General features: G+C 38.1%; 1 protein-coding gene across 1 annotated transcript in view; it reads left to right on the top strand.

Moving 5' to 3' along the window:
- Nucleotides 1-585: 585 nt before the first annotated feature.
- Nucleotides 586-25660, top strand: part of TBC1D15 (TBC1 domain family member 15) — a 903088-nt gene continuing 878013 nt past the window's right edge. Inside the window, exons 1-2 of the mRNA XM_053719215.1 lie at nt 586-663; nt 22911-23009. Coding sequence (XP_053575190.1) covers nt 640-663; nt 22911-23009 — 123 coding nt within the window. The 5' untranslated portion in view covers nt 586-639. The remainder of the gene's footprint in view (nt 664-22910; nt 23010-25660) is intronic.

The following is a 25660-nucleotide window of genomic DNA, read 5'->3' as shown; positions in this document are numbered from 1 at the left end:
AGAATGTGTGACCAGGTGCTATCCTGCCCTTTAAGGCTGTGTGAACATTATTTCCTCAGCAGTTTGTACAGTTGTTACTGACAGAGCTGTTTTAAGTGTCTGTGTATGTATAAAAACCTGTAGGCTGAGGGTTTGATACATTGTATCCATGTAGGTGAGTAGAGCTGGCTGGCTGTGGAAAGTCTATGAGGAAAACAGGGACTTTACACCCCAAAATAGGGCTCCCCTTTTTGTTCCTGGAGACACAAACATTGCAGAAAATAATTTAGAAGAATTAGAAGATTTTACCATTTTTCTACTGGACAGCCTACTAAAATACTGGACTGTCCACCTGGCAACACTGCACGCTGTGCAAATATGGATGCAATATACAAACACATCAAATTTACAAACACAAGTTAAATGACCTTTATTTAGAATGTCTATCTATAATCTAAATGTGCAACTAATCTACAGTTAGAACGAAGAAGAACGCTTGTAAACCTCACGCCTCCTACATATCCTAATTTGCCGTTAGCCTTAGATAGACACTCATGCCTGACAGTTGTTTGACGTCAACACGCATGCGTGCCAGGATTGCAAGTGTTTTGTTGGATGCACGTGAGGAGTGCGACGTCATCATAAACACTCGTAGGCAAAATGGCGACTCCGGGACCCGGAAAGGTAATGGGAAATGTTTTACAGGTGACCATGGTGTATGTGGAAGTCTGTGTTTCGCCGAACAGTGCTTCTTGGAAGCATATTATTATATCTGTGAATACGAAGACTTGCTATCCCTCACGTATCTGTGTTTTATACGTCGGCATATGCATATATTTGAGAAATAAAGTTCTTCTAAATGCATGTACACATGAACTTTTACATATATTAAATTATGCTTAATAGTGACTCATTCCCGTCTAAGTAGTTATTTTATTTTGCTGATCATCTGCCCTGTCACGTATAGTGTATTAATCATTACGTATACAGACCAATAAAACTTAAATGGACAAACTCAAACTTGTAATGCACATGAACAGAAACATTTTTGTATTACTGAAGTATGAGGAAACAAATGCTTCTAGTAAAAGCTATCCCAATTTCGGAGATCTTTTATTGTACACAGAGCATATGTACGTATGCTTTGCGCACCCTCTGTCAACCGTTGCACCAGCTTTAAGAACATGTATTGCTTCAGAATTACTACTGAGAAAAATGTGCCACTATTCAATCTCTGAGTAAAAGCGGTGAGGGTGCATATGTTTTCAGTACAATAAAAGATATCACAGAAATAAGGATATTTTATCAGAAGCATTTTTGATAATAGTTGTGTGTTGCAAAAAATGCTTCTTGAAACTGAAATGCATTAATTTAAAAACCTGTCATTAGCGGGACAGTAAACATTGAGATTTTGATGTTTAATTGTATGTAGTTAAACAACCGTGCAATACGATATTGTAATTTAACCACAGCACTTTTCCATTTTCTGACTGTTTGGGACCAAGGCTATTTTTACATTGTTGAGGTGTTTGTGTTTAGCTGTATTTTTCCTCTTGCTCATTTACTGTACCCACACATATTATATACCGTTTTCTCGCCATTAAATGGGCTTTCAAAAGATATCATTATTTTCATCATATCTTATAATTTGCTATAAAAAAAATACAAAATATGAGGAAAAAATGGAAAAAAACACACTTTTTCTAACTGATCTCCAAAATCTTACACATCTACAACCACCAAAAAACACCCATGCTAAATAGTTTCTAAATTTTGTCCTGAGTTTAGAAATACCCAATGTTTACATGTTCTTAGCTTTTTTTTGCAAGTTATAGGGCCATAAATACAAGTAGCACTTTGCTATTTCCAAACCATTATTTTTCAAAATTAGCGCTAGTTACATTAGAACACTGATATCTTCCAGGAATCCCTGAATATCCCTTTACATGTATATATTTTTTTTTTTAGTAGACATCCCAAAGTATTGATCTAGGCCAATTTTGGTATATTTCATGCCACCATTTCACCGCCAAATGTTATCAAATAATAAAAAAAAAAAAAATTCACAATTTTTTTCACAAACTAGGTTTCTCACTGAAATTATTTACAAACAACTTATGCAATTATCGTGTAAATGCTTCTCTGGGATCTCCTTTGTTCATAAATAGCAGACATATATGACTTTAGCTTTGCTTTTTGGTAATTAGAAGGCCGCTGAATGCCACTGTGCAACACAAGTATATTATGCCCAGAAGTGAAGGGGTTAATTAAAGAGCATGTAGGGAGCTTCTAGGGTTAATTTTAGCTGTAGTGTAGTAGACAACCCCCAAGTATTGATCTAAGCCCATTTTGGTATATTTCATGCCACCATTTCACCGCCAAATGCGATCAAATAAAAAAATATTGTTTCCTTTTTCACAAACCAAAAAGTTACATTTTTCACACTTTTAGGTTTCTCACTGAAATTTTTTACAAACAGCTTGTGCAGTTATGGCACACATGGTTGTAAATGCTTCTCTGGGAACCCCTTTGTTCAGAAATATCAGACTTATATGGCTTTGGCGTAATTAGAAGGCAGCTAAATGCTGCTGCGCATCCCACGTGTATTATGGCTATCAGTGAAGGGGTTTATTAGGTAGTTTGTAGGGAGCTTGCAGGCTTAATTTTAGCTTTAATATAGAGATCAGCCTCCCACCTGATCCCTCACCCACCCCACAATTGTCCCCGCCATCTTAAGTACTGGCAGAAAGTCTGCCAGTAGTAAAATAAAAGGTATCTTTTATTTTTTTTTAGCGTATTTACATATGCTGCTGTGTCATATCCCCCTTAGCCCCCAACCTCCCTGTTCCCTCCCCAAACAGCTCTCTAACCCTCCCCCTCTGCCTTATTGGGGGCCATCTTGGGTACTGGCAGCTGTCTGCCAGTACCCAGTTTGCAAAAAAACAATAGGTTTTATTTATTCTTTTTATTTTTTTCTGTAGTGTAGCTTCCCACCCCCTGACTGATCGTTTTTTATAAAATGTATTCCCCCCCTTTTTCCCACTTTTAACACAAGTTTTTCTGTAGTGTAGTGGTTCCCACCCACTCCCTTCCCGTGCCCATCGATGGCCGCCACCCGCCTCCAACCTTCCACCCTGGCTCCCACCCACCAATGATACCGGCCATCCATGTCCGGTGCAGAGATGGCCAGAGTGGCTGTCTCTGCATCGGATGGCTAAAAAAAGGTTATTGCAAAATGCCTCAATATCGAGGCATCACTGCAATAACCGGAAAGCAGCTGGAAGCGAGCAGGATCGCTTCCAGCTGCTTTCCAGACCGAGGACGTGTAGGGTACGTCCTCAGGCGTTAACTGTCTTTTTTTTGAGGACGTACCCTACATGTCCTCGGTCATTAAGGGGTTAAAGAGATGTTCCAGCCAAAACTGGAATATCGGTGGTTTTACAATTTTTAATAAATGCAATCGTTTTCAGTGAAAGATTTTACTCTCCACATGTATGTGAAGTATATTTAAAGGGACAGTCAATAGACCCCAGAATTGTTTTATTTAAAAAGAAAGATAATCCCTTTGTTACTTATTCCCCAGTTTTGCATAACCAACACTGTTATAGAAATACACTTTTTACCTCTGCGAATACCTTGTATCTAAGCCTCTTAAAACTGCCGCCTTGTTTCAGTTGTTTTGACAGACTTGCATTTTAGCTAATCAGTGCTCACTCCAGGGTAACTTTGCGTGCATGAGCTCAATGTTATCTATATGAAACACATGAACTAAAGCAAATTAATCTCCAAGGTTTAGCTTTCAACTAAGAATACCAAGAGAACAAAGCAAAATTTGGTGATAAAAGTAAATTTGGAAGTTTTTTTAAAATTACATCCCCCATTTAAATCATGAAAGTTTTTTTTTGGTCTTGAATGTCCTTTAAAGGGTCTGTAATGTCAAAATTAAACTTTAATTATTCATCTAAAAATACACAATTGTAAATTACTTAACAATTTACTTATATTATGAAATTTGCTTTGTTCTCTTGGTAGTCTCTTGAAGAGTAGATTTAGGAGCAGCAGTGCACTACTAGGAGCTAGGTGAGCTAGTAACTAGGGATATATGTGCAGCCACCAATCACCAGTTACCTCCCAGTAGTGTAATTCTGCTACTAAAAATTCTAACGTATGCTCTTTAAGAAAGGTTACAAAAGAATGAGACAAATTTGGTAATAGAAGTAAATTGGAAAGTTATTTAAAATTGCATGCCCTTTAATTTTGACTCATGCTAAAGGGGCAATGAAGGCAACATTTAAAGGGACCGTAAACACCTTGTAATTACAAGATGTTTCTGTTGGGTTCCTATAGATAGAATACCATATGAGCCAAGTCTTAACATATTTAAAACAAATGAACAACCATTTTACTGCAATCATTTTCAATAGCCAAACTTCACTTACCATTTGTTCTATTTCGAGAAGCTAAACAGGGCTTTAGTCTACAGACATCAAGGCATAAAATTAGTATAATATACATTGTTTTGCATTTGTTATCTGATAAAGCCAATTAGGGAAATATATGAGGTTAGCCTTGAGAAACTAAATTACACGAAAAGTGGGCAAATAAATAATGAAAATATATTGCAAAGTTGTTTTGTTATGCATAACTAAACATTTAAAATAAAAATATAAAGGTGTTTACTGTCCCTTTAAACTTAAATGGATTGGAGAGAGCATTACATTTTAAACAACTTTCCAATATATTTCCAATATCAATTTTGCATAGTTCTCTTGGTATCCTTTGTTAAAGAGTAACCTAGGTGATCTCAGGAGTGTGTATGTGTCCTTTGACAGCAAGCAGCAGTGTTTGCAACAATGTTTATAGCGATGTTTTACATATTACACTGTGTGTAACCCTTGGTTTCTTGAAAAAGCCACATCACATTGGGAAACCTATGTTGGAGGGAGAATAGATACTTTGTAACAGACACACGTGTGTATTCTTGTTTACAATCTGGGTGTTGGGCTCCATTAACACTTGCTGCCGACATTGCTTTCCTGCCCTGCGTGACTTTTATGTGTCAGTTTTAATATATGCATATGTATTTTAACTAATAAATATATTGTGGAAGATCCTGATATCCAGTGGGTTTATTATAAAGAGCGCATATTTTAGTTCTAAAAAACTCTTATCAAGTGTGATTACAGGAAGTGTGGAATATTAATACATTTTTATTTCAGGGTTACACTATGTTTTTCACTTCTTTCTTTTTGAGGAACCAACATTGACTTTTATTTGCAACACTTTGGGACTAATTATCTTTTTTCTTATTTATTATCGGGACACATTTTATTGTTCTTATATTTTGGTTTGTGTCATTAGCAGGACGGTCATCAGGGGGTGACAGGGGTGATTCCTGTCAGGGGCCCAATGGGCCGGGGGGGGGGGGGGGCATGAGGCAAGAACTAAAAAAAAAAAAAAATTGGCAGCAGAGTGCTAATTGAGCATGGGAAATGTTATTACAAGGAGTGAAGTATTAGCATTTGACAGGATTTCTGAGTGTGCACTAAACCACTATGCACAGTGTGAGACAGACTTGGCACTTTGTTTGTACAGTGTGTGCCTGAGTCAGACGGCAGATCACTTTCATTTGCAGAGGAGGTAGGACTTACTTAGCAAATGTTTTTTATTTCTTTGGTGGGTCCAGGGGTCCATAAAAACACATTTGTTTAGCAGCAGTGTATTTATGATTATTTGACAATGCTGTAGAAATTCTATATTTAAAACCATGCAGAAATGTTTCCTCTTCAATACACAAATGGTAGGTGCCCTTTTGGCAGAATGGCAGATATGTATTTTTTTAATTAATTACATTCCAGTTTACTGCCCCTTTATGCAAGGACTTTCTAGATTCAAGGAGGCATTTTATCTAAGATTTTTACATCTGCATAAAATGTTATACTCTCAGACTAAGATTGCTCAGTGTTTGAAATGAGACAGGTTAACTTAAAACTGTTCAGTTTACACTACAGCTGACTTAATTTTGAAATACATACGAACAAGCCTAAATCATGCATTTAACCAGATCTAATGATATGAGTACCACAGCTTACGGTTCCACCAAGACCATATAGAGTACAGCATTTTCAAAATCCATAAGTACAGCTGACAGATGGGAACATTTGTACACTGTATTTGAAGTGGTGCTCTTGGTTGGGGAAAATGGGGAAAAAACAAACAAACATATGTCAACCTTTTAAAAGTACTTTTCTTCATCTAGCCATCTACCCAGATCATTAATGTACAATTTTGAATTCACAGAATTATTTTTGTTTGCACAGTTACAAATATGATTCTTTAAAAAGTGATCTCTTAATTTCTGCAATTTTTTTATCATGCATGTCACACACTGTTGATTTAGGGGATGCAAGGTGCATAAATGTTTCCTCCTGTGAGTGTTTCTGTGGGTGTCTGTGTTTATGTCTTTGTGCTTTGGTTTGTGTCTCTGAGTGTGTGGGTTTTTTTCTGTGGGTCCCTCTGTGAGGGTGGGTGTTTATGTCTTTGTGCATTGTCTGTGGATGTCTGTGAGGGTGTGTGTATATGTCTGAGCCTTTATTATGGGTGTCTCTGTGAAGGTATGTTTATGTTTGTCTTTGTGTATTTTCTCTGGATGTCTCTGTGAGGGTGTGTGTGTGTCTTTGTGTGTTTTCTGTGGATGTCTCAGTGAGGGTGTGTGTATGTATGAATGCCTTTCTCTGTTTTATGTGGTTGTCTCTCTGTGTATGTCTTTGTGTGTTTTCTGTGTGTGTGTATGTCTTTGTGTGTTTTCTGAGGCTGTCTCTGTTGGTGTTTCCTTGGATGTATGTGCAAGTTTGAGTTTGTGTGTGTGTGTGTCCATTGTCTGTTCCTTTTTAGGACATCTTGACCTTACTACTGATTATTCACATCTTTCTACAGACTTTGAGACTAACGAGACCTTTCCGGAAGTCACCAATCCACCATTTAACCTTTAAATTATTGTTTAGGCAGTTCAGGGCCCTTCCTTTCAGCCACTGCATGCTGTTGTCATCATTTAGTTGGCATCTTCCATTACAAAAAGATAATCAGAACTCTATATTTTGTTTTCTAAATCTCCTTTTTTTTTTTTTTTTACAAAACTGTAGTTTACCTCATTACTTGTCAGGTCAATGTAAACAAGTGCTGAGTATCTGTTTGGGTGTCTGTGTCTTAGTGTGTTTCTTTGCATGTCTGCTAGAGTGTCTATATCTGAATCCTTAAGTGAGTGTGTGTGTTTCACTGTATGAGTGTGTCAGTGTGTGTGTATGTTACTACCTTTACAACATTTCCAAGTTTAAATAGACACTTAAGAATAAAGTGCATTAACGTTTTTAGTCACTTGGTCAAAAATTGCACATGTCAAAGGAGGGGGGCCTTATCAATGGTTAAGTCAGGGGCCCCAAAATTTCTAGTGGCGGCCCTGGTCATTAGCACATATTGCTCTGGTGCAATATAATGCTAAATACGTGCATATTCTTAAATCAGCCTATATATGTTTAGTCTTCAACAAAGGATACCAATGGAACAAAACAAATTTCATAATAGAAGTAAATTGGAAAGTTGCTTACAATTGCATTCTTTAAGTGAATCATGAATGTTTAATTTTGACTCGACGTTCTCTTTTTATTGCAAGACAATAGATAAACCTTGAAATTAATGTTTCCAAATATCCATTTTACCTACTGCAGTGCATTAAATAGTTTGCAAATAGCTTCACCTTTATTTTCTCACTTGAAATAGCAGATTTTGCCTTGCTTTCCCACCCATACGGAACATTTCTGAAGTTAACTGCTTTAACACCGTTAAGATGGCATAACACATTCTAACTTATATGGCATCCTGCAGGCTCCTCCTTTCAGGAAATAAAAATCGGACCGAGGGACGTCCCTAGCCGCTTAGGCAGCCCCCCATGATCCAATCCCAGCCTTGAAATCATGTGATTGCATTGACGGTTGCTTGATTTCAATTTTTCATCAAGTGTTTAAATCGGTACTTTATTCCGATCTAAGCACTTGCCGCCCCCCGCCATAAAGGGGCTAAGTTCTGGTTACACAAAAACCATGTAAACAAGAAGATTTGGATAAACAAATGCTCCCAATTGATGTTTGTGACAGGTACTGAAATGTTAATTTTCCATTGTTCTTTCTAAGTATTAATCTAATAGACACTACAATAAAGAAGAACATGCACAGATACTGAGCTAAAAATCCATTATAAAACCTTTTCAAAACTTACTTAGAAGCTCCCAGTTTAGCACTGTTAATGAGGTTAGGCTGGGACACCCAGTGAAAATGGCTGACAGCAGGAAGAGCAGACCATGCCCTCTCCCCTGCATTCGAGAAGACCCATTATACAAACAGGAGCAAGCAGTAGTCTGTAGACATGGGTCTACATCTGATACTTTGGGGCTTGGTTAGCAGTCTGAAAATCAGCACAATGTTATTAAAAAAAATACATAAGCAAAACTATGCATTGTTCCAAAAACACTCCCAGATGGGCTATTTAAATGGATCATCTACAAAACATTTATGCAAAGACAAATCTAGTGTACAGTGTCCCTTTAATAAGTCTGCAGTTTGCTTTTTCAGTTCTGAAAATAAGAAACACCACAACTTTCAGAGCTATATATTATGGCGAGGGAGATGAATAAAAAATAAAAGTATATTGCTGCTGCTGTTTTACTTTGCAAGGTGTTTACTGTCCCTTTAAGGTGACGTACCGACTGTTTTATTTTTACTGTTTTATCACAGGCTGCATAATAGGTACTTCCTTACCAGTTCAACATACTTTGCAGCTTCCAGTGTCCTTGCTGGGAATTACCAGACATAATCATATTCATTTGTTTATATAGGGAGTAAAGATCCCCATAAACTAACTACCCTCTATGGGTAGCACTGCCAGCAAATGTTAACTTGGGTGCTAGAAAAGAAATACAGTAAGCACAACTGAACCACTGTCAGGGCTTTATAAGTAGTTTATGTGCAGATACGACCAGCAATGTATAATTACACTCATGTTAAAATAAGTTGCTATGGGGGGGGCGTGTCCAAGCAGCGACTGTGAACGGTCGCATTTTCTTAGTGCTCCAGCCGATTGCCTAATAACCCGCCGGTTTGGGGTACTTTTTACAGCGACTTACAACATAAAAAGATTGGCACTGCTGATGCAGTGGTCTGTTTGACGAAAATCGGATAGTTCTCTGTATTTTTGACGCCGGAACATAAGAACGGACAGTAAAAGCCTGGAGCGGCGGCTCAGGACAGGCAGCGCTACCCCCCTCGGTCTCCCGAGGGTAATTGTCAGGGCTGGAGATAAAATAATACTTTCTCATTCCTATTCAGCTTCTTTGAACAAGCAAAGAGACCTTCTTGAGAAAAGAAATTTAGAGACTACAAAGAAATTTAATACTGCGTAGCAGATATGGCTGCCACGGCGGAAACTACCTATGAGAACCACATCGATGCCATTATGGTGAGACTGGAACATCGCTTTATGGACTTAATGCATAGAGCTCCTTGGGACTTTTTATCACAATCGCATTTGGCATATTTAGCAAGAGCTAAAGACGAGAAGGCTGTGGAGGTCGGAGCTGCGGCCAAGGGTGCTCCCGTGGTTTCCCCTCTACAAAGCAAAAGGGAAATAATAGTGAGTACTATGTCGTCTTCCCTGGTTTCATACAGATTGATTGATCAGCTTCAGGGGAGTCCTGTGTGTAGAATCCCTCTCAGGGCTGACACAACATATAAAAGCAGCAATGGCGTCGGTACAAACTGTGTAATGGCCGCTAACCAAATCAAGAAGCCCAGTACTCGTGGTCAAGCTGCCCTGCGGCACAAATTTGAAACACTTCTTCAACAGGGAAACGGAGGCAAACCCAGGTTTGATGCATACACTGACAACATATTGCCTCTCACGGATGTGGCTCAATCTTGGCAGATGGACATGTTTTGCAACTCCGGAAGAAAAACCCTTAACAGACAGTTTATATTGCACAATTACTGGGACAAATTAAAGCCAGCCTGATGAATCAGTGGTATCGTTATAGCAGTTGTATATTGTTGGTTTGAATAGGTTTTAAACTTGTCACCCTATGTTTATGATTAAGTAATAATGTTAGTTGTAACCTTTCTATTTGTTATCCCAGCGGACAACATGCAGCTCTCTGCAGTACGCTATTAGTGATGCAGACGCTGTCTCAGATTTTGGTAAAAAAACAAAGGTGGAAAACAAGGGATAGCAATATCAACACCCATCTTGTGGTCTACGGCCGGGATTGCTGTTGGGTGTTCATAACATTAATCAATGCTATCAAATTGTGTTATACTCAAGGAGAAAACTCTTTGAGCAGTATCATAGTTATTATTACACCACATTTAACTGAAAGTGTATGTAGATAACCACTCAGGCTCAACAAGGTGGGTTAAGTTTGCTGGGATATTAGTTCTGAGCAGATGCTTATGTAGTTCTCTAGTTAGACCATGAAAATGGTCAATTGTTCTCCTTTTTTTTTTCTTCCATTTTTTTTTTTTTTTTTTTTTTTTTAGTGAGTTAAATGCTAATAAAGTATCCAGTCCTGACCGTTGCACCTATATAAACATGTGATAGAAACGAATAGTTTTATGATGTCTTTAAATATGGTGCAAGGCGGTAAGTTGTAGATTCTCCTACCTACCACAAGTCTCATAATATCCCCGAATATCCTTTTAGCATGGAAACAGGCCCAAGAGAGGCCTACATTTTAGTTATAGGGGGCCAATGAAAGAGCACTATTATAATTGATGTATAGCTATAGTCCGCTCTGTGATAAACATCCTGCGGGTTTGTATTCATCATTTAAGATATGTTACCATTACTTTAGCTATCTTTCAAAATAATACGTAAAGAAAAAGATGTTTTGGTTTCTAATTACTATGCCATTAATAGATGTCTGAGTTATGATATCCTGTAACTTTATCGATTTATATCATGTAAAACCGCTTTATGATTTGTATGTTTCTCTGACTTTAATAAAGCTCTTTTGAAAATTAAAAAAAAAATAAGTTGCTATGGAGATCGCATGTAAATGAAACATGCAAAGTTGTATGAGACTCGCAAACTGAAACAGTTTAAAGGGACATGAAACACAAAACTTTTTATTTGATTCAGACAGAGCTTTACATTTTTGTAAAGTTTCGAATTTACTTTTGATATTAAAATTTGCTTCATTCTCATGTTATTCTTTGTTAAAGAGATATCTAGATAGGTAGTGTGCACATGTCTGGAGCTGGCAGGAAAAAGTGCTGTCATCTAGTACTCTTGCAAATGTTTAAAGTTCTTCAGACATGTGCACGATCCCAGCCTTACCATCCTGCTTTTCAATAAAGGATACCAAATGAGACAAAGATAATTTTATAATAGTAATACAATGGAAAATTGCTTAACATTGTATGCTCTATCTGAACCATGAAAGAAAACGTTTGGTTTCTGTGTCCCTTTTAAATAAATAAATAAAAACAGCATCTTTACAACTTGTATTGGTAAATGTATCCATCTTAAAACCTGAAACACAAAAAACCTAATTAAAGCTCTAAATTAATTACAATATCTTCCACAATGTTAATGCCCTGTTATCTAAATGAGAATGTAATAACCTACAACTTGACCAAACATTCATTGCTGGAATATCTATAATAGAGGTGTTATATAAACTATCAGTTACCGAAGAACAAGTAAAACTGAAAACGCATAGCTGATTTTTTTTAAGGACAAAGTTTTTCACAAATCATATAGTTCTCATAGACAGAGGCATAACTAGAAACCACAGGGCCCAGGCGCAAGAATCTAAGAAGGCCCCCCCCCAAAAAAAAGTGAATTTGATACGTATATTTTTTTTTTAACATTTAACACAGAAAAAAAATGTGAAACAGATTACATGTCTGCAAAAGGAGGTACCCTGTGCCCACAGTCTGTGAGATGGTCTGACCCCCTATTATTGTATATAGTGACACTGTTTAACCCACCAGTACTGTATATAGTGAGTCAGTGACACAGTCTGTAATCTGCCGGTGAGATGGCTGGCCTGACCCTACCCGCCCCAGTACTTTATAAAGTGACCACAGCAGTCTGTTACATAGTCCAGCCCCCCATACTGTATATAGTAGTACTTTAAAAAATAATATTTTTTTTGGAGCTGGGCCTGCACCCTTGGCGGCCCAGTCGTAATTTCGCCCCTGCTCATAGATTCTGTCCTCAGAGTCCAAGTAGGGTATATATTGTGCTAAAACTATAATATAAAAAAAATGTTTTATATCAAAGCATTGATAAATCCATCTCATGCAGCAACCGATATTACCAACAAAGTCCCAGTCCCAAAATTAGAGGTGCCAAATACTGTCTAATATTGACAGTCTATCATCAGATTAATCAGATCAGCTCTTCTTTAAAAATCCTCAAAGCACTATAAAAACAAACAAAAAAAGAAGGCGCTCCAATGGCACAGTATGTTTGATCCAATTAAAGGGACAGTCTAGTCAAAATCCAACTTTCATGATTCATAGGGCATGCAATTTTTTTTTTTTAAAACTTTCCAATTTACTTTTATCATCAAATTTACTTTGTTCCCTTGGTGGTATTTTTGAAAAGCTAAACCTAGGTAGTAGGGCTGCACGATTAAATGCATATGCGATTTAAATCCGTAAGAGTACGCAATTTTTTGCTAAAAAAATAAATAAATCTTCAAATGTGGCTGTACTGCATTGATTTGTATGTGATTTCTTGCAAACCAGCTCCATCTAGTGGTTGCTTTTAGCACACATTTGATCTCAGCAGCCGATCAATCTATAAAAGTCTAAAAGCAGAGCCCATGCAGGAGACTGAAGAGGAGGGAAAGCCACTTACTTATATTTCAGCCAAGGGATGTCTGCAGTCTGAAACTTGGGCTTTGTAATTATTATGGAACCTTCCACACAATCTCCTGCTCTCTAAAAACGGCTCAAATACATAGCAGATGGAGTTAACCCCACAGCTGCCAAAAAGGCATTAACTGCATCTACAAAGTATTTGATATCAGCAAGGCACAGCATTTCTGAAAGAAGCAGCCCCCCACCCTTACTGCTATATGCCTGTATTGGATTCCTGGACAGGAGCAGGGCTCATTGTATATATATATATTGTATATTAACTGCATCTACAATGTATTTGATATCAGCAAGGCACAGCATTTGTGAAAGAAGCAGCCCCCCACCCCTACTGCTATATGCCTGTATTGGATTCCTGGACAGGAGCAGGGATATATATATATATATATATATATATATATATATATATATATATATATATATATATATATATATATATATATATATATATATATATATATATATATATATATATATATATATATATAATGTGGTTTGTACTTGTATGCTCCCAGAGTGTATTGGACATTGAGAGACATGTACATTAAGATTCTGTAGTCTTTTTATTGAAAAATTAAGGTGTTATAGTAATTTATAAGAAAATGTCGCTTAAATCGCAATCTCGATTTTTTTTTTTTTGGGTCCAAAATCGTGATTTTTATTTTTGCCTATATCGCCCAGCCCTACTAGGTAGACTCAAACTGATTTCTAAACCGTTGAAAACCGCCTCTTAGCTCAGAGCATTTTGAAAGTTTTTCACTGTTAGACAGTACTAGTTCATGTGTGTCATATAGATATCATTGTGCTCACTCCTGTGGAGTTATTTAGGAGTCTGCACTGATTGGCTAAATTGCATGTCTGTTAAAAGCACTGAGATAAGGGGGCAGTCTGCAGAGGCTTAGATACAAGGTAATAACAGAGGTAAAACATACAGTATATTAATATAACAGTGTTGGTTATGCAAAACTGGGGAATCGGTAATTAAGGGATTATTTATATTTTTAAACAATAACAATTCTGGTTTAGACTGTCCCTTTTTAAGATTCCAATCACCCACACACCACAAAGACTTTTACTTACAATTTCCCAAGCACCAAACAGATGCTAAATGCTCAATCTGGGTAGATTAGGAGCCTCCCAGCTAGCTCACTCCAGGATCCACAGTTTTCCCGGACACTGCAAAAGTAAAGCACACACCCTCCAATGGCAGAGTATGTCTGATTATACTTGACACTCCAAACACTCTCACACTATGAGGGCAAATAGTCACACTTTAGAAAGCACCACCTAGGTGCTGTATATGCAGTATGGGTAAATTAGGAACTTCCTAGCTAGCTCACCCAGGCTCCACAATAGTCAAATATGTGTTATGAATTGAACAAAAACTTCACCAAAATAAAAATCCACAAAACTTCAATTGGATATTTATTTAGATAGAAATACTGCACAATACTCGCAGAGAACTGCTGGTTCTGATTGGAAAACTCTAAGGATCCAATAATTTTAAATTTCTCATTTGAAATGGAAGATTTTATGGTGGTTGACGGAGGTTTACTACACTATCATGCTTTTTGTCTATATTTATATGTGCCATGGTGATCGTTAAATAGCCATATTAGCATGTGACCCCTTTTTTTTAAAGAGTCATCTTACCTTATAGGATCTCTTTAGCATCAGGTAGAAAGCTGATTTTTTTCTGCTCTAAACATCTTTGTCACATCACATTCTGAGATACTTAGAATAATTCTACATTTTAAAAACAAGGCTTTTGTTTGCAAACAAGAACATGTTATAGCCCTTTGTACAATGCAAGTATAGGGCTACAGTATTTGAAAATGTTAAAATACCATAATACCCTTATTTAAAAATACATTTGACACTGCCCCCATGTTTTTTGCCTGCCTATTGAATATACTCATGCATTGCTTAAATGGATATGAAACAGTTCTTCTTTAGTAAAAAATAAATAAAAATAATTAAAACATAAAAAGAAACGGATTGTGTTACAAAAGTGAAAAAACTGTTTTCTTGAAAAATAAACATTCTCAGTGTAGCCCCTGCCTACAGCAAGTTAAGTAAGCAGAATTACAAAACCTAAGTTTTCTTCTGTTAAGTGTGATCAGTCCACGGGTCATCATTACTTGTGGGATATTAACTGCTCCCCTACAGGAAGTGCAAGAGGATTCACCCAGCAGAGTTGCTATATAGCTCCTCCCCTCTACGTCACCCCCAGTCATTCTCTTGCACCCAACGACTAGATAGGATGTGTGAGAGGACTATGGTGATATATTTAGTTTTTATATCTTCAATCAAAAGTTTGTTATTTTATAATAGCACCGGAGTGTGTTATTCCTTCTCTGGTAGAATTTGAAGAAGAATCTACCTGAGTTTTTCTATGATTTTAGCCGGAGTAGTTAAGATCATATTGCTGTTTCTCGGCCATCTGAGGAGAGGTAAACTTCAGATCAGGGGACAGCAGGCAGATTAATCTGCAAAGAGGTATGTAGCAGTTTATTATTTTCTGACATGGAATTGATGAGAAAATCCTGCCATACCGTTATAATGTAAACTCAGCCTTGAATGCAGTAGATGTAGCTGATATCAGGCTGTCATGTATGTATATTTTACACTTCAGTTTTCTGGGAAATGGTACTTCTCTGGCTTTTAAACTGTATACATAGACTTAACCTATTTTGCAGGGACTTGCAATAGGTTTTAAATGACAATTAATTATTGAGGTAAAACGTTTTTTTGCTGGCATGTAAAAACGTTTTTTTCTCTGAGGTACTGGGTGAAAAAATGTTTTGGGCACTTTTTTTCCACTTGGCAATAGTTTTGATTTAAATTAGAGCAGTTCACTGATCCCTCTCACTGTTATGTGTGTGGGGGAGGGGCCATTTTGGTGCTTTCACTATGCATCAGAAAAACTCAGTCAGAGGTTCATTTTCTTCCTGCATGATCCGGTTCATCTCTACAGAGTTCAGGGATCTCAAGAGTCTTTTTTGAGGGAAGTAATCATTCACAGCAGAGCTGTGCTGATTGTATTGACTGTGATATAAAAAACGTTTATTTGTGTATTTTTTTTCTGCTGCCTGGGTTAGTTATCATTTGCTGAGGGGAACAATCCTTTGCTAAAACTGTATATTCTGACAAAGATTGATGCTATAACTTAATTATTTTATCTGTTATAATATTTTCTGTGCTTCTTAAAGGCACAGTTCGTTTTCATATTATTTGTAAATTACTTTGAAAAGTATTTCCAAGTTGCTGTTTATTTGCTAGTGTGTTAAACATGTCTGATTCAGAGGAATATCTCTGTGCTATATGTGTTAATGCCAAAGTGGAGCCCAATAGAAATTTATGTACTAAATGTATTGATGCTACTTTAAAAAATAGTCAATCTGTACAAATTGAACATATTTCACCAAACAACGAGGGGAGAGTTATGCCGACTAACTCGCCTCACGTGTCAGTACCTGCATCTCCCGCTCAGGAGGTGCGTGATATTGTAGCGCCGAGTGCATCTGGGCGGCCATTACAAATCACATTACAAGATATGGCTACTGTTATGACTGAAGTTTTGGCTAAACTACCAGAACTAAGAGGTAAACGTGATCACTCTGGGATGAGAACAGAGTGCGCTGATAATGCAAGGGCCATGTCTGATACTGCGTCACAGTTTGCAGAACGTGAAGACGGAGAGCTTCATTCTGTGGGTGACGGTTCTGATCCAAATAAACTGGACTCAGACATTTCAAATTTTAAATTTAAGCTTGAGAACCTCCGTGTGTTACTAGGGGAGGTATTAGCGGCTCTGAATGATTGTAACACAGTTGCAATCCCAGAAAAAATGTGTAGGTTGGATAAATATTTTGCGGTACCGACGAGTACTGACGTTTTTCCTATACCTAAGAGACTTACTGACATTGTTACTAAGGAGTGGGATAGACCCGGTGTGCCTTTCTCACCCCCTCCTATATTCAGAAAAATGTTTCCAATAGACGCCGCTACACGGGACTTATGGCAAATGGTCCCTAAGGTGGAGGGAGCAGTTTCTACTTTAGCTAAGCGTACCACTATCCCAGTGGAGGATAGCTGTGCTTTTTCAGATCCAATGGATAAAAAATTAGAGGGTTACCTTAAGAAAATGTTTGTTCAACAAGGGTTTATATTGCAACCTCTTGCATGTATTGCGCCTGTCACGGCTGCAGCAGCATTTTGGTTTGAGTCTCTGGAAGAGACACTTCAATCATCCACACTAGATGACATCACACACAAACTTAAATTCCTTAAGTTAGCTAATTCATTTATTTCAGATGCCGTAGTACATTTAACTAAACTTTCAGCTAAAAATTCAGGATTCGCCATTCAGGCACGCAGAGCTCTGTGGCTAAAATCCTGGTCAGCTGATGTTACGTCTAAATTGCTTAATATTCCTTTCAAAGGGCAGACCTTATTCGGGCCCGGCTTGAAAGAGATTATTGATGACATTACAGGAGGTAAAGGTCATGCCCTGCCTCAGGACAAGGCCAAAGCCAAGGCTAGACAGTCCAATTTTCGTTCCTTTCGTAATTTCAAAGCAGGAGCAGCATCAACTTCCTCTGCACCAAAACAGGAAGGAGCTGTTGCTCGCTACAGACAAGGCTGGAAACCTAACCAGTCCTGGAACAGGGGCAAACAGGCCAGAAAACCTGCTACTGCCCCTAAGACAGCATGAATTGAGGGCCCCCGATCCGGGACCGGATCTAGTGGGGGGCAGACTTTCCCTCTTCGCCCAGGCTTGGGCAAGAGATGTTCAGGATCCCTGGGCGTTAGAGATCATATCTCAGGGATACCTTCTGGACTTCAAATCCTCTCCCCCAAGAGGGAGATTTCATCTGTCAAGGTTGTCAACAAACCTAACAAAGAAGGAAGCGTTTCTACGCTGCGTACAAGATCTTTTATTAATGGGAGTGATCCATCCAGTTCCGCGGTTGGAACAAGGACAAGGGTTTTACTCAAATCTGTTTGTAGTTCCCAAAAAGAGGGAACCTTCAGGCCAATCTTGGATTTAAAGATCCTAAACAAATTCCTAAGAGTTCCATCGTTCAAGATGGAAACTATTCGAACAATTTTGCCCATGATCCAAGAGGGTCAGTACTTGACCACAGTGGATTTAAAGGATGCTTACCTTCACATACCGATTCACAGAAGTCATTACCGGTATCTAAGGTTTGCCTTTTTAGACAGGCATTACCAGTTTGTAGCTCTTCCATTCGGACTGGCTACGGCTCCAAGAATCTTCACAAAGGTTCTGGGCACTCTTCTGGCGGTACTAAGACCGCGAGGAATTTCAGTAGCTCCGTACTTAGACGACATACTGATACAAGCTTCAAGCTTTCAAACTGCCAAATCTCATACAGAGATAGTACTGGCATTTCTAAGGTCGCATGGATGGAAAGTGAACGAAGAGAAAAGTTCTCTCTTTCCACTCACAAGAGTTCCCTTCCTGGGGACTCTGATAGATTCTGTAGAAATGAAGATTTACCTGACAGAGGACAGGTTAACAAAACTTCAAAATGCATGCCGTGTCCTTCATTCCATTCAAGAGACCAGAAATTCTCTTCTATGGTGGCTTTATCGGCCACATCTGTCCAGGGGAATGCCATTCAGCAGGCCAGACTGGTCAATTGTAACAACAGACGCCAGCCTACTAGGTTGGGGCGCTGTCTGGAATTCTCTGAAGGCTCAGGGACTATGGAATCAGGAGGAGAGTCTTCTTCCAATAAACATTCTGGAATTGAGAGCAGTCCTCAATGCTCTTCTGGCTTGGCCCCAGTTAGCAACTCGGGGGTTCATCAGGTTCCAGTCGGACAACATCACGACTGTAGCTTATATCAACCATCAGGGAGGGACAAGAAGCTCCCTAGCAATGATGGAAGTATCGAAGATAATTCGCTGGGCAGGGTCTCACTCTTGCCACCTGTCTGCAATCCACATCCCGGGAGTGGAGAACTGGGAGGCGGATTTCTTAAGTCGTCAGACTTTTCATCCGGGGGAGTGGGAACTTCATCCAGAGGTCTTTGCCCAAATACTTCCACGTTGGGGCAAACCAGAGATAGATCTCATGGCGTCTCGACAGAACGCCAAGCTTCCGCGCTACGGGTCCAGATCCAGGGATCCGGGAGCGGTCCTGATAGATGCCTTGACAGCACCATGGACCTTCAGGATGGCTTATGTGTTTCCACCTTTCCCGATGCTTCCTCGATTGATTGCCAGAATCAAACAGGAGAAAGCATCAGTGATTCTAATAGCGCCTGCATGGCCACGCAGGACTTGGTATACAGATCTGGTGGACATGTCATTCTGTCCACCTTGGTCGTTACCTCTGAAACAGGACCTTCTGATTCAGGGTCCTTTCAAACATCAAAATCTAACTTCTCTGAAGCTGACTGCTTGGAAATTGAACGCTTGATCTTATCAAAGCGTGGTTTTTCTGAGTCAGTTATTGATACCTTAATACAGGCTAGGAAGCCTGTCACCAGAAAGATTTACCATAAAATATGGCGTAAATACCTATATTGGTGCGAATCCAAAGGTTACTCTTGGAGTAAGGTTAGGATTCCTAGGATATTGTCTTTTCTACAAGAAGGTTTAGAAAAGGGGTTATCCGCTAGTTCCTTAAAGGGACAGATCTCAGCTCTGTCCATTCTGTTACACAAGAGTCTGTCAGAAGTTCCAGACGTTCAGGCTTTTTGTCAGGCTTTGGCCAGGATTAAACCTGTGTTTAAAGCTGTGGCTCCACCATGGAGTTTAAACCTTGTTCTTAACGTTTTACAGGGTGTTCCGTTTGAACCCCTTCATTCCATTGATATAAAGTTGTTATCTTGGAAAGTTCTATTTTTAATGGCTATTTCCTCGGCTCGAAGAGTCTCTGAGTTATCAGCCTTACATTGTGATTCTCCTTATTTGATTTTTCACTCGGATAAGGTAGTTCTGCGTACTAAGCCTGGGTTCTTACCTAAGGTAGTCACTAACAGGAATATCAATCAGGAGATTGTTGTTCCATCCTTGTGCCCAAATCCTTCTTCGAGGAAGGAACGTCTTTTGCACAATCTGGATGTAGTTCGTGCCCTTAAATTTTATTTACAGGCAACTAAAGATTTTCGACAAACGTCTTCCCTGTTTGTCGTTTACTCTGGTCAGAGGAGAGGTCAAAAAGCTTCTGCTACCTCTCTCTCTTTTTGGCTTCGTAGCATAATTCGTTTAGCTTATGAGACTGCTGGACAGCAGCCTCCTGAAAGAATTACAGCTCATTCCACTAGAGCTGTGGCTTCCACTTGGGCCTTTAAGAATGAGGCCTCTGTTGAACAGATTTGCAAGGCTGCAACTTGGTCTTCGCTTCATACTTTTTCCAAATTTTACAAATTTGACACTTTTGCTTCCTCGGAGGCTATTTTTGGGAGAAAGGTTCTTCAGGCAGTGGTTCCTTCTGTATAAAGAGCCTGCCTATCCCTCCCGTCATCCGTGTACTTTTGCTTTGGTATTGGTATCCCACAAGTAATGATGACCCGTGGACTGATCACACTTAACAGAAGAAAACATAATTTATGCTTACCTGATAAATTCCTTTCTTCTGTAGTGTGATCAGTCCACGGCCCGCCCTGTTTTTTAAGGCAGGTAAATATTTTTTAAATTATACTCCAGTCACCACTACACCCTTGGCTTCTCCTTTCTCGTTGGTCCTTGGTCGAATGACTGGAGGTGACGTAGAGGGGAGGAGCTATATAGCAACTCTGCTGGGTGAATCCTCTTGCACTTGCTGTAGGGGAGCAGTTAATATCCCACAAGTAATGATGACCCGTGGACTGATCACACTACAGAAGAAAGGAATTTATCAGGTAAGCATAAATTATGTTATATTGTCACATGATTTTTGCAGCAGAAGGCCTCTTCCGATGATAGTCAATAAACTGACTTGAGCTATTTTTTGGTGTCCCCTAGCAACATTTCAAAGTAAAAGATATTCCTTTGTCTTCCTGTAGAGACCCAGCCTCCTTGAAGGGCTGTGGCAGGAAGTAATGGATTCTGCATTAATTTAGTTAGAAAAATAAATTAAAGATACAATTGATTTAAATTTATAAAATTTAATAAAATGCTTAGTTATGTGTAATGAAACACCTTTCATAATTTATTTTGTCCCCTTGTCATTCCACTTAAAGTGAAAGTCAATCCTAGTGTTTGTGAAAAGCTAGGATTGACCATTGGAACAAAAAATGGGGACTTTCATGAAGTATGAAATACTTCATGAAGAAAGCTCCTTTATTTGTTTCAAGGGTTTGCCGCACTGAGTTGGTGACTTTTTACCTCTTAGCAAATAGCGTGCAGGAAATCCGGCTCCACAGGGCACCGAGCCGGATTTCCCGCACGGCTATTGGCTAAGTGGTGAAAATGTTACCTCTGAAGCAAAAGGGCGTTCTGCCGTGGGCTGCCTGAGCAGCTCAGTGTGGCAAACGCATGACACAAATAAAGGAGCTTTCTGCATGTAGTATTCTATACTTCATGAATAAAAGTCCCCTTCTTTTGTTCCAATGGTCAATTCTAGCGTTTCAGAAATGCTAGGATTGACTTTCACTGAAAAATGGGTATTTTTTTACTCCTCAGAACTTGAAATTCCCACTGCAGACTTCAAAAGGGCTAACCCTGCTACAAATCTTCCCCAATTGACTTTAGTAAATAACGGCAAAACAATGCACTCTGTTCTTACATTATAACCATGGCTAGCCGTGCAGTCTGCTCATTCAATTCCAGATTGTCTCCTTCAAATAAGACATATATTGGGTGTGGTTTGGCTATTGACAAATAATTGCAGCAAGCCAGATGTTTGTTTTGAAAACGTTTAGATTTGGCTAATATGATGTTCTATAGCAAATCAGCATAATGCATAACAAGGTGTTTGTCCTATGTTTTTGCTGTTTTATTTCTATGTTTTTATTGTTAGGTTTCTGAAACATACATTAAAGGGATACTTAACCCAATTATTTTCTTTCATGATTCAGATAGAGCATGCAATTGTAAGTAACTTTCTAATTTACTCCTTTTATCAAATTTTCTTTGTTCTCTTGCGATCTTTATTTGGAAATCAGGAATGTAAATCTAAGGAGCCGGCACATTTTTGGTTCAGCACCCTGGATAGCGCTTGCTGATTGGTGGGTACATTTAGCCACCAATCAGCAAGCACAACCCAGGTGCTGAACCAAAAATGGTCCGGCTCCTAATCTTAGGTTCTTGCTTTTCAAATAAAGAGAGCAAGAGAACAAATACAATTTGATAATAGGAATAAATTAGAAAGTTGCTTAAAATCGCATGCTCTATCTGATTCATGAAAGAAAAAAATTGGGTTTAGTATCCCTTTAAGAAGTAATTGGCTCAAATCCTTGGCAGCACAGTTTCTTTTCTATAATATTGTGCAATTATGCATATGTATAATTAAACCTAAAATTTAAATAAGTGGATTAACGTTTTGTATTTTTTTTTTAATGAATATAAATAAACTATACTCCATCATTGTTTGCATATCTTCCTCATCTGAAAGTCAGGTTGTTGCCATTTTACTACAATGTGACTTTCTATTTTATTATGTACTCTTATGCCATTGGCTTATTTGTTATTGATTGCATGCTTGCTGGCAATGGATGACACAGACATGCTCTTCTGATCAGTTACCACAATTTTTTTTTGCATATAGGAAGTGCATGTATTGTTCTGTTTAGTAATGATGTTAATTCAAAACATTAATGTGTTAAAATATTTTTAGGATTGTCATATACCACATTGTTTTAAATGTGTTAAAATATTTTCTATAATTTGTTAAAAACCCCCCAAAAAAACTGGTCAAGGAGAACACATATACAGAATCATAGTTACCTGAAGCTATGTTAGGATGCTAATTAATATCATCTAAGTGGTTGTTTCTTAGATGAAAAATAAATAATACAACATTTTGCTTTAAAATTTCAGATTGTGTTTCATCATGAAGGTGTATTTATACATTCATCTTGTGGGAAAAATGAAGGACAAGATACTTTAATTCCTGGGATACTATGTGTCATAGAAAAGGTAATTTTTTTTTTTCTATAACTAATTAATTCTTTTTTATTTACCAAATAATCAGGTCATTTTTGAAAATATATTTTTGCAAATTAATATAATATATATTCCTTGAGCAAGGTTTCGCAGGTGACAAGGGATGCTATAGCCTGAGCTATATAGATTCTTCATAGCTGCTTTAGCAGTTGTACATTTTTGTAATAACGTCACATAGACAAGTAGATAGTCTATCAGGACACATTCTCTATGTAAATAATGTCACTGCTTCCTTAAAGAATGCACAGAATTGAGCTGCAGAACTTTAAAGGGACAGTAAACCTTAAAATTAATGTTATATAATTCTGCACATAGTGCAGAATTATATAACATTATATTAGCCAACCATTATTTAACATATTATTGCCTTTTTATTTTTAGCAAAAAACGCTGTTTTACAGATCCGCTCTCTGGGCTCTGCTGAGCGGGTCTGTTTTTTTTCCTCAGCGCATCGGGCCAGCTGTATAGTCACAGCCCGGCCCGACCGTGCCATAAGACTAAGTGCAGCTCGCTCCTGACAGAGCGGGAGCGAGCTGCACTTAGTCTTATGGCACGGTCGGGCCGGGCTGTGACTATACAGCTGGCATGATGCGCTGAGGAAAAAAAAAACCCCAGCTCAGCAGAGCCCAGAGAGCGGGTCTGTAAAACAGCGTTTTTTTGCTAAAAATAAAAAGGCAATAATATGTTAAATAATGGTTGGCTAATATAATGTTATATAATTCTGCACTATGTGCAGAATTATATAACATTAATTTTAAGGTTTACTGACCCTTTAAGTTTAGGGTATACCAGTCTAAGCTATGATACATGATCATAAAGCTAATACAATGAATATTAACTGACTTCTTTGGCCCTAATTCATCAGTGAGTCATTCAGTCTGGCATAAAAATGGCAACGTCACCGGCTCCTAAAATTAATTATGGCTGCTTGCATATGAGTCCAACATTAAAATATCGTCACTGCAAATAATTATGTCTGGGTCTAGTGCTCATTTGCTCATCAAATCAGCAAACTGATAATATAATATATCTCTATGCTATATATCATGAAGACTGATGCAGTAATTTTAGCTGGAGCTTTAGCTATATATCTTTATATGGCCAAGTATATATTTCTTTTGTTTAAACATCTGAAAAGTATTACTCCAATTTATTTCAGATTTCTAGAGCATATAGTTACTGCCCATCCAAGATAAACTGCAGTTCCAAAGCTATATACATTTGATATACAACATTTAAATGCCACATCTGTCTCTCAGTTATCTTCTCATCTATCTGTCTATTCATCTAATTACAAATAACAACTTCTTATTAGAAACTAGAAAAAGGGGACACATACACAAACACACAAGAAAAAAAATATGTTTTTAAAATAGCCAAATAATATAAATATATACATATATACAATTTAGTCCTCACAAGAGATGAACTCAAGTGAGTCCCAACGGCAGAAATATGTCTTAAAAAAAAACAATCAGCTTCTTGGTAAAACTATAAGACACAAATCATGCGCCACATGGCATAGATCTCCTCTATAAGGATAGTGCATATACAATTACTAGATGATTGCTCGCAAATGCTGCAGCACTCCAATGTGCTGAATGGAGTAAACTGCGCACTCACTGTGGCCCAGCTCACTGAATCCCCGTCAAAGGAACATTTAGCTCTCTTATATAAGCTTGGTAATAAACTGAGGCTCTTAGCAGATTGTTAGTATGTACACATTGTTAGCTGAAAAAAACCCCCATTGCATGATGTTTTATAGCCTGTTGGCTTTTTGTTTTAATAAACATTTGTAAAACTACATTTTAGAGTCATGGTATACAAACAATCAGAGACCAGCCGATTGTTTCTGTGTATATATATATATTAGCAATCTACTAAGAGCCCCTGTTTGTTAACAAGCATAAGAGAGATGAGTGCTCTTGTGACAGGGATTCAGTGAGCTGAGCCACTGTAAGTGCTCAGTCTGCTGCATTCAGCACATTGGCGTGGTGCAGCGTTTATGAGTAACCATCTAGTGATTTTTTTTTTTTTTTTTGTGCTATCCTTATTGATACACACGCATTTCTGATTTCAGGGAATGGTACTTTCGCTCATTTTGACAGTGTATGGATGTTCCAACCTCTTTCCAAACTCATTTATAGTAGTTAAAAATATGTGTAACTTTTGTTATAGTACTCAGTTGTTTTAAATTAGTATTTTTATGGTATATTTCTGTTGTGAAGGCGTAAGCTCCGATAAAGGCACCAGATTCCCAAGATAGGATCAGAGTTGTAAGGCATTTGTCATTGTTTTGACAATGACCTGGCATCTTTACAGACATATTTGGGTAACTGAAGCCGGCGCTTCCAGTTATCGGCCAGGAATACAGGGGATTGACCCACAGTTTACTTTCTTTAGATTGTTGGTGGTGGGTGTTAAAGGGACAGTATACATCAATTTTCATATGACTGCATGTTATAGACACTACTATAAAGAATAATATGCACAGATACTGATCTAAAAATACAGTATAAAACCGTTTAAAAGCTCACTTAGAAGCTTCCAGTTTAGCTCTGTTTAAAAGGTTACTGGAACACCCACTGCAAGTGGGAAGTATTCATACACTCCCCCTTCCTTTG

Source organism: Bombina bombina, chromosome 6 (assembly GCF_027579735.1).
Source record: "Bombina bombina isolate aBomBom1 chromosome 6, aBomBom1.pri, whole genome shotgun sequence".
NCBI classification, from domain to species: Eukaryota; Metazoa; Chordata; class Amphibia; order Anura; family Bombinatoridae; genus Bombina; species Bombina bombina.
The sequence above is the reverse complement of the archived record's forward strand: the minus strand, read 5'-3'. Positions and strand labels throughout refer to the sequence as shown.